The sequence below is a fragment of the Eubalaena glacialis genome, chromosome 5, assembly GCF_028564815.1.
Source record: "Eubalaena glacialis isolate mEubGla1 chromosome 5, mEubGla1.1.hap2.+ XY, whole genome shotgun sequence".
Lineage (NCBI taxonomy): Eukaryota > Metazoa > Chordata > Mammalia > Artiodactyla > Balaenidae > Eubalaena > Eubalaena glacialis.
In genome coordinates this window covers 144,462,447-144,476,508 of record NC_083720.1, presented here as the reverse complement: position 1 = coordinate 144,476,508, position 14,062 = coordinate 144,462,447, and the positions used below count along the sequence as shown (strand labels likewise).

At 35.5% G+C, this 14,062-nt stretch overlaps 1 protein-coding gene across 6 annotated transcripts in view; it reads left to right on the top strand.

Annotated features, from left to right (window-relative positions):
* Positions 1-14,062, top strand: part of CCSER1 (coiled-coil serine rich protein 1) — a 1,301,104-nt gene that overhangs the window by 603,994 nt on the left and 683,048 nt on the right. For all 6 annotated transcript variants that reach the window (XM_061191724.1, XM_061191723.1, XM_061191722.1 and 3 more), the window contains one exon: positions 4,640-4,723. In XM_061191724.1, the coding sequence (XP_061047707.1) occupies positions 4,640-4,723 (84 nt within the window). The remainder of the gene's footprint in view (positions 1-4,639; positions 4,724-14,062) is intronic.

The following is a 14,062-nucleotide window of genomic DNA, read 5'->3' as shown; positions in this document are numbered from 1 at the left end:
TTTTCTCTTTTTTCACTTGTTCATAACAGTCTGTCCTTGTTTACTCTGATAGAATTGTCTGTTTCCTTTATTTTTTAATCTTTTGACATTTCCATTTACAAGAATGAGGAAACAGCTTGTAAGTCATAAAGTAAAGCCCTCCAGAGAGGACCAGAAGTCTATAAATAGAAAGAGAGTCATAATGACTCAGTACCAATTCTGATATGTTTTTGTAACTAGTAGCCAAGAACTATGTTCATAATTTTACCTGAAGAATTATGTGGAGGTTTGTGAGTTAGAAATTATTATATGATTTTTTAATCTGCATTTCTAATTTCAGCATAAGATCATCTTCAAGGTGATTTACAGTCTCCACTTGCCTTTAATTTCTTGGCACTTGATTTCTGTTCATACAAGTCTTAAAGAAGGAGGTGATTCTAATTCAGGCAAAAATAAATTACAGAATATATGGGACTGGAGTCAGCTAACTGAATTTGGGACAAATTAACCAAATATTCATGTATCTAGATCTAACTTTCCAAATTTAGAAAATAAAAGTAGAATAAGATAATTTTTAAGGAACTTTTATATTTGTATTTCTGATTCTCCAGTAGGTTATATAATGAAAATATAAATATTCCTTTTACACATTGAAATGAGCTATTTTAAAAATTAGCTTATATATTTTTATACAACTGTAATGAGTCATAATTTACAGTAATTCTAACAATTTGCAGTTTGTCCATATGTTTTGGTGATCTCTATAACAAATCGTCTCAAAACGTAATGGCTTAAAACTATACTTTTATTGTGTTCACAATTTTTTAAGTCAGGAATTTGGGAATGATTCAACTCAGGCAGTTATGGTGAGATATTGGCTGGGGCTTTGGTCACCTAAAGACTCCACTGGGCTAGATATTCAAGATGGCTCACTCTCATGGCTGGCAATTGATAGTGAGTTTCCTTAAGAGGCTGTCAAAGGAAGTGAAATGTAGCTTGTACTTCTCAGCATGACTGCCGTGTTCTTTCTGCAAGGGAGGAACCTGAGAGGAGCATTCTAAGAGACCAGTCCTGGAAACTGAAATCTGATCTAGCACTGAGAATCACTCAATTACTTCCATTGTATTCCCTTGGTCAAGCAAGGCTATAAGACCAACCCAGATCCAAGGAGAGAGCATTAGATTCCATCTTTCATTAGGAATAGTAGCAAAGGATTTGTAGCCACCTTTAATCTACCATACTATGAGTTCCATATTTATGAGTAATTATCAAATTAGGAAATATAGAATTGAATTTTAGTCCTAGAATTAATTATACTTGACTGAGAAACAGCGGATGCCATAATTATTCAATTATATATTTTCATAAGTAATATGCATTTAAATAAACACAAGGTTAAATTGCTTACATTAGCCTAAGGGTTAATGGAATAACCTTATTTTAAAAACCAAGATACTAAAATCCTGTTAATTCTACACATCAATAGGATTTCTAACTCAATAGATCATCCTATCAAGGATGTCCGAGAATTTTGCAAATATATTGAGGAAATATCGATTCATCTGAGAGTAGCCTTCATTTTAGTAAGCATTGTTTAAGGGTTTTCATCTTGTGTGTTAGACAGATACTTCTATGAATTTTGCCACATGTACATATAACAACTAAAAGCAAAACTCTAGGTAACTATGATTCATTTGCAAAGTCATTCATAGAGAAGGATTTTATAAATTTGCTTCTGATGACATACAATGAATACTTAATATGTTATTCCATAAATAAGTGCAAATGATATATTAGCACCTACCTGGTTTAAAGCTGTGAGATTAAAAACTTCTTGAAAAAGCTTCCCAGGGAAAAAAATCAGAGAATTGTGTAAAGTGAGCATGATTTTGGAAAACCAAGTTTCTTTACAATTCCAATTAGCTACAATATAGGTAAATCTTCACTTTAAATGAATTCATTGACAAAATATTAATTAATTAATATACAAAAATATTGCTGCTAATTATTCAACAAAAAAACTGTTGGAGTAGATTCTGGCTGAGGCTCAAATCCCCTTTCAATAAAGGACTCACTACCCAGCTGAAAGTCCTATCGTTAGCTGACTGTCTTCAGCTGAAGTCAAGCTCATCACTTGGTAGTGTGAGACAATGAATAACATGACAGCCGCTGAGATCTAGTTCTTGAGGCAGCTCCCAACCAATGACTGAACAGGGAGTGGTACAAGAGCCTACCCACTTTCCCTCCACACGGGATTCCTCTCCTAGGCAGTCTTGGCGCTGGAGCTCCTCGTTTAGCTGGTAGAGGATTTGTCAGGTATGAATCATGGTCCACTGTCCCTCTGCCCAATTCTGATTCTTCTTTTCTTTTCACATGGATTTATTCTTTAATAAACCTTTTGTTCTCTTAACTCTACCTCAGTATTTGTTTCCTAGAGAAAATGTGACAATATTTTATGAAGGGAGTTAGTTTTTCTTAAGTGGGGTACTACACAAGACTGGGAATATAATCAATAATACAGTAGAGTTTTTGTCATCAGATAGTTTATAGTCTGGTGTTATCAACCTCCATGATAATGTCCATGGGGCTCAAAGAAGTTAATTAACTAGCACAAAGCCGCAGAGAGGGTTCATGGTAGTACCAAGGATTTGACCTTAGATGTCTCTGATTCGAAGGGACATGATGATTTTCTTACCTACCTTTTAAGCCTGCAAACTTTTTCTTTGTATTATGGAGCAAGCTAAGCTTTTTTACCATTAACATTGTAACATGTAATATTTAGAATCTATGAAAATAAATATTAAAATGTTGGGTATAAACTCTACCCATGAAAGCCCATGATTTAGGGAAGAAACAGGACTACTATGAAATAAAAGGAACAGACAGAGATAATTAGTATCTCCCAATCAGCTGGCTGTCAGCAAATGAAAGGAGATATTAGTAAATTTGAATCATATGTTCTCTATTGCTTGTAATAGAAACAAATTAACACCATGAGAACCAGAATAAACAAATACTCTGTTTATTCTAATCCATTAGCTGTTTTTTTCCTTGCCAGCTCAGGTAAGGTTAACAGATTCAGAAAAAGTGGGAATTCTCTTGTTTATACTGTTTATCTGCTAAGTTATAGGAAGCAAACGTGGATTTGAACGTCTTCTGTGTGTCAGTTACAATGCTTGGTGCTGGTAATATGCTAATGAAATAGTCTATCTGCTCAAGTGGGTTAGGGAAACTAGTCTAATGAGGGAAGGAAACAAGCAAACAACACTTGAAGTATTAGTACTGTATGAAATGATGTATGACTTAGACGCTATGGAGCATGCCGTCACCCTCAAGGGAAACATAACTCAGCCAACAAGGGAAGGCTCCCTGCTGGAATAAGGAATAATGCTTGAAATGCCTCCTAGATCATGAGAAAGTGTGGGAGATAGAGAGATGCAGTGTAACCCAGAGATGTGCATGTGTAAAACAAGGAGACATGAAGCAACATTCTGCAGCTCCATTCTGTAGGAATGAGCCCTGGTTGTAAGAAAGTTGGAAATGAAAAACTGACACTCCAGAAATATGCAAGTAGCTGAGAATGAAAGGCACCATATGCTATGCTAAAGAGTTTTGACTTTTTTTTTTTCCCCTAAAGTGATTAGCTGTTACATTAAGAAATGATGTAATTAATTCCCAGTTAGGAAAATATGTCTGGCAGATAGGGAAGGTGGTAGACATAGAACCAGTTCAGAGACTTAACTGCAGTAAGTCAGATAAGAAGCAATGGATACCTAGAGTAAGTCCATGAGGAGTAGAAAAGAGTGAGTTCAAGAAATACCAAGGAAACAGATCAAAGAATTGGGTACCAGATTGGGTTCAGAGTGAGTGTGAGCTGAGAGTATGGGATGCTTTTCTAGCTATTTTAGGAAATAAGATAATGAGAGAAATAACTAGAAATGATTTTTGAAGTAGGAAAAGATGTTGAGATGAAGTTTGAGTTGAAATGTCCATGGGAAAATGCTGAGTATATGCTCAGGAAGTAGTTCTTTTTGTGGGTTGAAGCTTGGAAGATATGTCTAGATTAAGCATTTGTTAAGTGAGAGTTTCCAGCGTAGAGTAATAGAGGTCATGGATGTGGATGTACTGTGTACGTGGGGACTGTAGCTGAATGTTCATGCAGAGTGACAAGGTTAAATACCCAAAGACAGAGCTCTAGTGAAAGGGACAAATGTTACAGAGATATCATTAAAAATAAAGACTATAACATGCCATTCATTTGAGAATTAATATTTAATTATAACAGGAACAAATGGTAGGTAAACTATCTCTTTTGAAGTATAATTATTTTTATTCCACTGATTATGTATGCACAGGAATGGGAGGACAGAATTTAGGATGAATCCCTGATTTCTGTCTTAGACAACTAAGTGAACAAAGAGAAATCAAAAGAAAAGCCTATCAGAAAAAAATGTATGTGTATATATCATATATAGCATAGTATCTTTGGATACATTAGTCTGTTTTGCAACCTAGAGTATATTATGAAAAATATCAGACTGTAGAGGAAACTTCAGTTTTATTAGTCATAGGCAATTATCTCCCACTGCATGCAGCTAACTTATCAAGAGCAAAGTGAAAGGTCTAAGCGTATTATGCCATCTCTTTGATGTTTTTATAGGATATAATGAAAGACGAATGCTCAATGCTGAAGCTGCAGCTGAAAGAGAAGGACGAACTAATTTCCCAACTTCAGGAAGAACTGGTAAGTGTGAACAATATTTGGCCCACGGGTGTATTTTCCTTGCAAGGTTATTTGCTATAAACCTTACAACTTATTAACACTAAAATTATTAGTGATTTATAAACTGTTAGTGATTCAATCTGATTATCAATTTTATAATCCTACAGTAATGAAGATTTGACAGTCTGAAAAAGAGAATGTTTTATAATATACATTGAACTTTACATAATTCCAGAAACAGATTACTGGCCCAGGATTAGGCATTTCAGTTGTACCTATCAAAAATCGTGACGGCTAAGGCCACATTTTATTTTGTAAAGTGTAAGCTTTAACTCCATACTGCCATACCTAGAGACACAATCATGTAATATGAAGCAAAATACTCAATAATTTTGCTAACAAAAGCAAATTTTACTTTTACATAAAGGTACCAAAAATGCATTAACCTAATGAGATGTTTTGTTAATATAGATATTCTATAAATCCCAAATTATCTAAAAATTATACAAAAATATGAAATGTATAGTTCATGTTTTCAGGGTGTTTTTTTAGATGTGACATCATAAATGTATTAAATCATACTTTCATAACATGAAAACACATTTGGTAGGTAACAAGAGTAGCAGTGGGCATTACTTTTTAAAGTATGTGTTCTCAACATATATATACATATATATATGAATAGTATTTTGCAATATAACACATTTGATCTGGATAGAAATAAAAAATGAGTTCTCCAAAACAAAAATGAGGAAGTAATGAGAAATTTAAAAAAATTAATCATTCTTAAGAATACCAATAAAATAAAGACATACTATACAATAAGAGGCCCTGACTCATTATCAAGATCAAAAAACAAACCCTAGTCAATAATGTTCTTTATGATGATTTCATATTTGACTACATTAACAATGTATTATGTAATTATTAAATAAATTAAATGACGAAACAGATTTTATAGACCATCAAGCTTCTGAGAACTTTTCTGAAAACATATTAGTGAGATAGCATACAAATTTAGAGTCTATTTTATTGACTCTTGACAACTGACAACATTTTTACTGAAACTTGACCTTTAGGCTGTGTTTCATGACTGGGTTTGATACTGATTATTGGTCCCATGAGCATATTATTGTCACTTTAGAAACCCATTGACCCATATCTATTACTTAAGATAGTAATAGAATTACAGACAAAAGGAACATGTCTTACATTACTGGGAATAACCTTTTATAAATAAGTAATTTATTTATAATATGAAGTTTATTACATAAAGAAAACATTACTATATATAACCGTATAGGTATGTATTATGTAATCAAGCTTTATCTTTGAGTTGACTAAAATCATATGTAGATATTTATGAATGGATGCCTAGAATTATTAGTTTTAACACAGCAGAAAATGTATTCACTTTGCCAGAAAATGCGTATTTTGGATAATTAACTCAGAAAGAAGTGTTCATTTTTTTCCCCCAACATTAGTTATGATCAGATTTAAAACTTAGCCTATACAAGAAATCAGACCTTCATTTGTTGAATGAAATGAGAAAGAAAATGATTACTTCCAGAGCCAATGTTACATAGCTATAATTAAGATAATTTAGTGCCCCTCCCTCCAAAAAGTCCTCTGTTGGTTGATCTAGTAAAATGAGATTCAAGTGTTTTCTCTTGCTTGGTTTTTGTTTTTGTTTTTGTTTTAAACTTGAATTACCCAAATTGACTTCTTAGCTTCTGAAATTTCCCAGGTAACAATCAAGGTAGCATTTTAATTTTGTGCTATGTAGTTTGCATAGTCATCTTAAATAGTTCAGCAAAGGAAAGTGTTAACTTCTGAAAATAGTTTGTTTCATTAAAGAAAACTGTACCTAAAGAAAAAAGTGTATAGGTGATTTAGGAATTTAAGGAAGAAGAAACATTGTTAAAAGAAAAAGTCATCATTAAAACTGGACTTGGAGCGTGGGCAAGGTGGCAATCACGTAAAAGTCATAGAAACCACTTGGATCCATTGAAAATTAGGTCCTAGTATTTCTGATTCTGATATAAGTAACTTGTGACATTCTGACAAAGTAGACATTAAATTTAACATTTTCAAATTTAGATAGGTAAAGTTTAAATTTCAAAGCATTTTAGGAACCAGTTTCCTGTACCCTGCTATAATCACAATCTGTAAGAATTTAGTTTTGTTTATGATGGGTTTCTCATTTCTTAACCACTGCTATTATCATAAGCAGTTTACCTACATATACACTATAAATCAAATTTAGATGTAATTATACCAATAAAGAATTTATATCCAACTTAATAAAGTTATTTTAATATAATTTATTTAGCCTCACTTTGATATTTTCAGTTTAAAAAAGTTAGTGCAGTGTGGGGTTGGCGGCAAAAGAAATGTTTTTATACCACTTAAAAATTTTTTTATTGAGGTAACATTGGTGTATAACATTTTATGTTTCACGTGGACAACATTACATTTCTGCTTCTGTACAGACTACAGCATCCTCCCCACCAAAAATTTAGTTTCCATCTGTCACCATACAGTTGATTCCCTTTCTTCATTTTGCCCTCTCCCGGTGCATCTTCCCCTCTGGTAACCAATACTCTGTACTCTGTATCTATGTATGTTTTTGTTTGGTTTGGTGTGTGTGTGTGTGTTTTGTTTCTTAGTTTTTTGATATTCCACATATGAATGAAATCATATGGTATTTGTATTCTCCATCTGACTTTTTTTACTTGGCATAATACACTCAAGGTCCATCCATGTTATCATAAATGGCAAGATTTCATCTTTTTTTTTTATGGCTGAGTGGTATTCCATTGTGTATAGATACCATATCTTCTCTACTCATTCGTTCATTGATGGACACTTTGTTTCCATATCTTGGCTATTGTGAAAAATGCTGCAGTGAACATAGGGGTAAATTTATCTTTTCGAATTAGCGTTTTCATATTCTTTGGATAAATACCCAGAAGTGGTGTTACCAAACTCAGGTTTGGCTGCTCGCCCCTCAAAAGCTGATAATCCAAGGGGCAAGTGTCAATAGAAAGGAAAGGGGCTTTAATCAGAAAAGCCTGCGATCTGGGGAGAAGGTGGGCTACTTGTCCTGAGACCAACTCCAAATACTCTGCTCAGTCATGACAGTTTTTAAAGGGGAAGAAAGGGGAAGAATGTCAGTGAATTGTTGAGGCAGAAGGTTGGATTCTGCATCATTCTCCCTTGCGTGCAGACTGTCTGACAGTCTTCAGATGTTATCTTGCCTGTGTGATCTGCCTGCAGGATTGCTAAGGGGGCTGTGGCAGGTAGAGAGCTACTCATTTTTTAACTGCTTAATTTTTCATTCTTTTTATCCAGGAAAAGAATCAACAAGCATAGTGTGCACGTAGGAGAGCGTAAGTCAGGAGTTAGGTTAAATTGCCTACTGATCTCATCCCTATAATTAGGTTCTCTTAAGGTGAGAGGGGAACAGAAATGGGCAAACAGGAAAGGGGCAGAAGAGCTGCTTTCAGTGGGATAATCGGAGCATATGGTAGTTCTATTAACTTTTTGTGGACTCTCCATGCTGTTTTCCATAGTGGCTGCACCCACTTTCATTTCCACCAACAGTGTATGAGAATTCCCTTTTCTCCACATCCGGCCAGCAATGTTGTTTCTTGCCTTTTTGATAATAACCATTCTAACAGGTGTGAGGTAATAACTCATTGTGGTTTTGATTTGCATTTCCCTAGTATTTGGTGATATTGAACATCTTTTTATGTGCCTATTTGGCCATCTGTATATCTTCTTTGGAGAAATGTCTATTCAGCTTCTCTGCCCATTTTTAAATTGGGCTGTTTTATAATATTGAGTTGTATGCATTCTTTATATATTTTGGATATTAACCCCTTATCAGATATGTGATTTGTAAAGATCTTCCCCCATTCAGTAGCTTGTGTTTCATTTTGACGATTTTCCTTTATTGTGCAGGAGATTTTTAGTTTGATGTAGTCCAATTTGCTTATTTATCCTCTTGTTTCTAGATATGTCTCCTCAGGCAAGGGAAAGATATTGCTATGACTAATGTCAGTGTTTTGCTTATGTTTTCTCCTAGGATTTTTATGGTTTCAGGTCTTACATTCAAGTCTTTAATCCACTGTGAGTTGATTTTTGTGTGTGGTGTGAGATAGTGGTCTAGTTTCTTTTTTTGTACATGGCTGTTCACTTTTCCTAGTACAATTTGAAGAGACTATCCTTTCTCCATTGTATATTCTCTGCTCCTCATCATAAATTGTGTCCGTATACAGGTGGATTTATTTCTGGGCTCTCAATTCTGTTCCATTGATCTATGTATCTGTTTTTCTGCCAGCACCATGCTGTTTTGATTACTGTGGCTTTGCAGTAGTTTGAAATCAGGAAGTGTGATAACTCAAGCTTTGTTCTTTATTCTCGGGATTGCTATGGCTATTCGGGGTCTTCTTTGGTTCCATGTTAATTTTAGAATTTTTGTTTTATTTCTGTGAAATGTCTTGGGATTTTGATAGGGATCACATTGAATCTGTAGATTGCTTCAGATTATAGGGACGTTTTAACAATGTTAACTTTTCCAATTCATGAACACAGAATATGTTTACATTTGTGTCTTCAATTTCTTTCTTTTAACCTCTGGTTAAATTTATTCCTAGGTGTAGTGTTCTTTTGTTATCTTACATGGGATTGTTTTCTTAATTTCGTTCTGCTAGCTCACTGTTAGCACACACAAGTACAACAGATTTTTATGTTTTCGTACCCTACAATCTTATTGTATTTGTTTATTCCTAACTTTTTGTGGAGTCTTTAGGGTTTTCTGTATATAAAAATCATGTCACGGACAAATAGTGACAGTTTCACTTCTTCCTTTCTAGTTTGGATGTGTTTTATTTATTTTTCTTGCCTAATCGCTCTGGCTAGATTCAACAATATGTTGAATAAGAGTTAGTGAGAATAGGCATCCTTGGCTTATTCTTGATTTTAGACGGATAGCTTTCAGTTTTTCACCATTGACTGCAATGTTAGCTGTGGGTTTGTCATGTATGGCCTTTATTATGTTGAAGTATCTCTTCCTTCTATAACCACTTTATTGAAAGTTTTTTTTATCATAAATGTGTATTGAATTTTGTCAAATGCTTTTTCTGCATGTACTGAGATGATATGGCTTTTATCCTTTTGTTAATGTACTGTATCATATTAGGTTTTTTGGGTTTTTTTGGTTGTCTTTAGTGGATGTTAAACTACATTTCTGGAATAAATCCCACTTGATCATTGTGTGTAATCATTTTAATGTGTTATTGTATTTGGTTTGCTAATATTTTGTTGAGGATTTTTACATCTATGTTCATTGGAGATATTGGCCTGTAATTTTCTTTTTATGTGTCTGATTTTGATATCATTTGGTAAGATGAGTTAGCATGCATTCCTTTCTCTTCAGTGTTTTGGAAGAGTTTGAGAAGGATGAGTATTAAATCTTAATCTTTGGTAGAATTCAGCTGTGAAGTTGTATAGTCCTGGACTTTTGTTTTTTGGGAGGTTTTTGATTACAGTTTCAACTTCTGCACTGGTTGTATGATTTGAAGAATGTGTCTGTTTATTCTCGGTTGTCTTCTGTATTTCTGTGGTATCTGTTATCATTTATCCTTTTCTGATTGTATTTATCAGGGCCTTGCTTTTTTCTCAGTGGATCTAGCTAAAGACTTGTAAATTTTGTTTTTCAAAGAACCAGCTCTTAGTCTGAATCTTTTGTATTGTCTGTTTGGTCTCTATTTCATTTATTTCCACTCTATTTATTTCCTTCCTTCCACTGATTTGGGCCTTCATTTGTTCTTTTTCTAGTTCCTTTAGGTATAAGATTAGATTGAGTTCTTTTCCTGTTTCTTGACGAAAGCCTGTCTTGCTATAAACTTCCCTCTTAGTACCACTTTTGCTGCATCTCATAGATTTTGGCATGTTGTTTTGATTTTCATTTGCCTTCAGGTATTTTTTTTTTAATTTATCCTTTCATTTCTTCATTGACCCAATAGTTGTTCTGTAGCATGTTGTTCAGTCTTCACTTATTTGTGACTTTTCCAGATTTCTTCTTGTAATTGATTTTTAGTTTCATAGCATTATGATTGGAAAAGATGCTTGATATGATTTCAATATTCTAAATTTATTGACCTGTGTCTCAACATATGGTCTTTCCTTGAAGGTTCCATGTAGAGTTGAAGAATGTGTATTCTGCTGCATTTGGATGGAACATTCTGTACAAATCTATCAAATCCAATTAGTCTAACATTTCATTTAAGGCTGTTGTTTCCCTGTTGACTGGATGATCTATCCATTCATGTGAGCGGGGTGTTTAAAGTCCCCTACTATTATTGTATTGCTGTAAATTTCTCTCTTTAGGTCTGTTTATAATTGTTTTATATATTTTGATGCTCACATGTTAAGTACATATATATTAATAACTGTTACATCTTCTTGATAAATTGTCCCCTTTATGATTATGTACTGTCCATCTTTCTCTCATTACCCTTTTTGTCTTGAAGTCTATTTTGTCTGAGTGTGGCTATACTTGCTTTCTTTTGGCTGCCATTTGCTTGGAGTATCATCTTTGATCCTTTCAGTTTGAGCCTATGTTTATCTTTAGAGCTGAGATGTTGCCTGGAGGCAGCATATATTTGGATCTTGTTTTTTAATCTATCCAGATGCTTCCTTTTGATGAGTTCAGTTTATTTACATTTAGGGTGATTATTGATGAGGACTTAGTACTGCCATTTATCTTTTGTTTTCTGGTTGCTCTATATCTCCATTGTTTTCCCTTCTGTTTCTGTAGGACATTTTAGTTTGATGGTTTTGTATGATGTTTTTCTCCATTTTCTTTTGTTTCATGTCTCTGCTCTAGATTTATGTTTTGTAGTTACCAAGAGGTTTGTATAAAATGTCTCATAGATAGAACAGTCCTTTTTTCTGCTAATAGCATCTTCATTTGGCTATACAGGTTCCATCCTTTTCCTCCTCCCCTTTTGTGTTTTTGTTGTCTCAAATTATCTCTTTATGTTGTGAGTTTGTTACCAAATTAAAGTAGCTGTGTTTTTTCCACCCCTTTAACCTTTATGCTATAATAAAGTATTAAAAACCTATTCTGATAGAGTTGCAGTTTTCTGATTCTATCACCTTACTCAAAGTTGTGTGTGTGTTTTGTCATCTTGTTTGTGGTAGAAGAGCTCCTTTTGACGGTTATCATAAGGCAGGTTTAGTGGTGAACTCCCTCAGCTTTTGTCTGGGAAGGTCTTTAATTCTCTTTTGTATCTGAATGAATGATAAATTTTCTAGATAGAGTGTTCTTGGCTGGCAGTTTTTATCTTTCAATATTGAGTATGTCATTCCACTCCCTCCTAGCCTGTGGAGTTTCTGCTGAGAAGTCTGCCGACAGCCTAATGTGGGTACCTTTTTTTAAAATTTTTATTTATTTATTTATTTATTTATGGCTGTGTTGGGTCTTCGTTTCTGTGTGAGGGCTTTCTCTAGTTGCGGCAAGTGGGGGCCACTCTTCATCGCGGTGCGCTGGCCTCTCACCATCGCGGCCTCTCTTGTTGCGGAGCGCAGGCTCCAGATGCTCAGGCTCGGTAATTGTGGCTCACGGGCCCAGCTGCTCCACGGCATGTGGGATCTTCCCAGACCAGGGCTCGAACCCATGTCCCCCGCTGGCGAGTACATCTACATCTATGGCAACATGGACGACGATGGCTTCTTTGAAGGTAGGAAGGTAGTGGGGATCATTCTGTCCATTCGCCTGCTTTTAAGCTCCTCTTCCCGAAGACCTCCCTAATGTGGGTACCTTTGTAAGGAACCTTTTTTCCTTTATTCCCTGACTGCCTTTAAAATTCTTTCTTTGTCATTGACTTCTGACAGTTTTAATATAATGTGTCTTGGAAAAGGTCCTTTTTGCACTGAGGTAATTAGGTGATCTCTTAGCTTCATGGGCTTGTACATTCAGTTCCTTCACCAGGTTTGGAAAGTCCTTAGCTATTACTTCTTTAAACTCTCTGATCTCTTCTTCTCCTTCTGGGATACCCATTATCCTAATATTTTCCCTTCCTAATAGAGTCAGCGCTTATAGAATTTGCTCATTTAAAAAACTTAATTCTTTCCTCTTCTACTTGTATCATTTCTAGATATCTATCTTCAAGCTTGTGAATACTCTCCTCCATATGGCCTGTTCTATTTCCAGTACTTTCTAATGCATTCTTCATCTCATTTATTGAATTCTTCTGCTCCAGAATTCATTTGGTTATTTCTGAGTTTCAGTCTCTTTAGTAAAGTATTCCTTCTCTTCATTAATTTTCTTCCTGAGCTCATTGAACTACCTTTCTGGGATTTTTTCTTGTGGCTCATTGAGTTTCTTCCTGAAAGCTATTCTGAATTCAATTAAATTACTGTATTCCATGCCTTTAAGTTTGGTTTCTGTAGAATTGTCACTTTGATTTTTGTTGTACAGTGTTACTGTGGTTCTTCAAGGAGCTTGAGTTCTTACTATGCCAGCGCTTCTGTAGTAGTAGACACCTTTCTTTAGGTAAAGCTGGTTTTTTTTTTTTTTTTTAATTGATTCTAATGATTCAACAGGTTAGAAATTAGAGGCCTTTCCTATTTTTCAGTAAGTGGCACTAGAGCACAAGCTGCTTTGGTTTCTGTTACCCGAGCTGCCTCTGGTTATCTATGAGAATGGGTACTTACACCCTCCACCATGTTTGTCAGAAGTGTCACCCAGTGCCCTCAGTATTATTATTTGCGTCTCTGTGGGCGTTGCTACCTTGCTGTTGCGGTGCTACTGGTGCCAATATCTGGGACACTGGGGTGGTGGGCTCTTCTGTTGAGTCTGAATCACAGGCTCTGATGCCTCATGGGCAGGAGGTGAGTTGGGGGAAGAGCCCAGATCACATGGGTGCCTCTGTCATGTCTGGTATCGTCAGGCTCAGGGGCTCTGCTGCTGCGGGCAGGGGATTGGGAGGCCAGAGTCATGGGCACTTCTCTGGCTAAAGAGATGGGGCACCAGCCTTGCTGCTGCTACTGCCCAGTTACCTGTGGTGACTGGCACCACTGGGGCCAGGAGGACGGAGTCTTGTCCCCTGTCTCCCCTACTGCTACCAGCTTCTCTGGGGCTATGGGCTCAGGCACCATCTCCGCTGTTCCCCGGGTCCCACCACCTCTGTGTTCCAGACCACCCATCTTTAGGTGTACAGATGTGTGCAATTATCTGGCCTCCTGTTTTTGTTGGGCAGAGGTACGTTTTGAGTTATGGGTGTTTACTGACTGTAGATTAAAGGGAAGAGACCAAAAAAACTTGCTTCATCACAGTGATGACGTTAC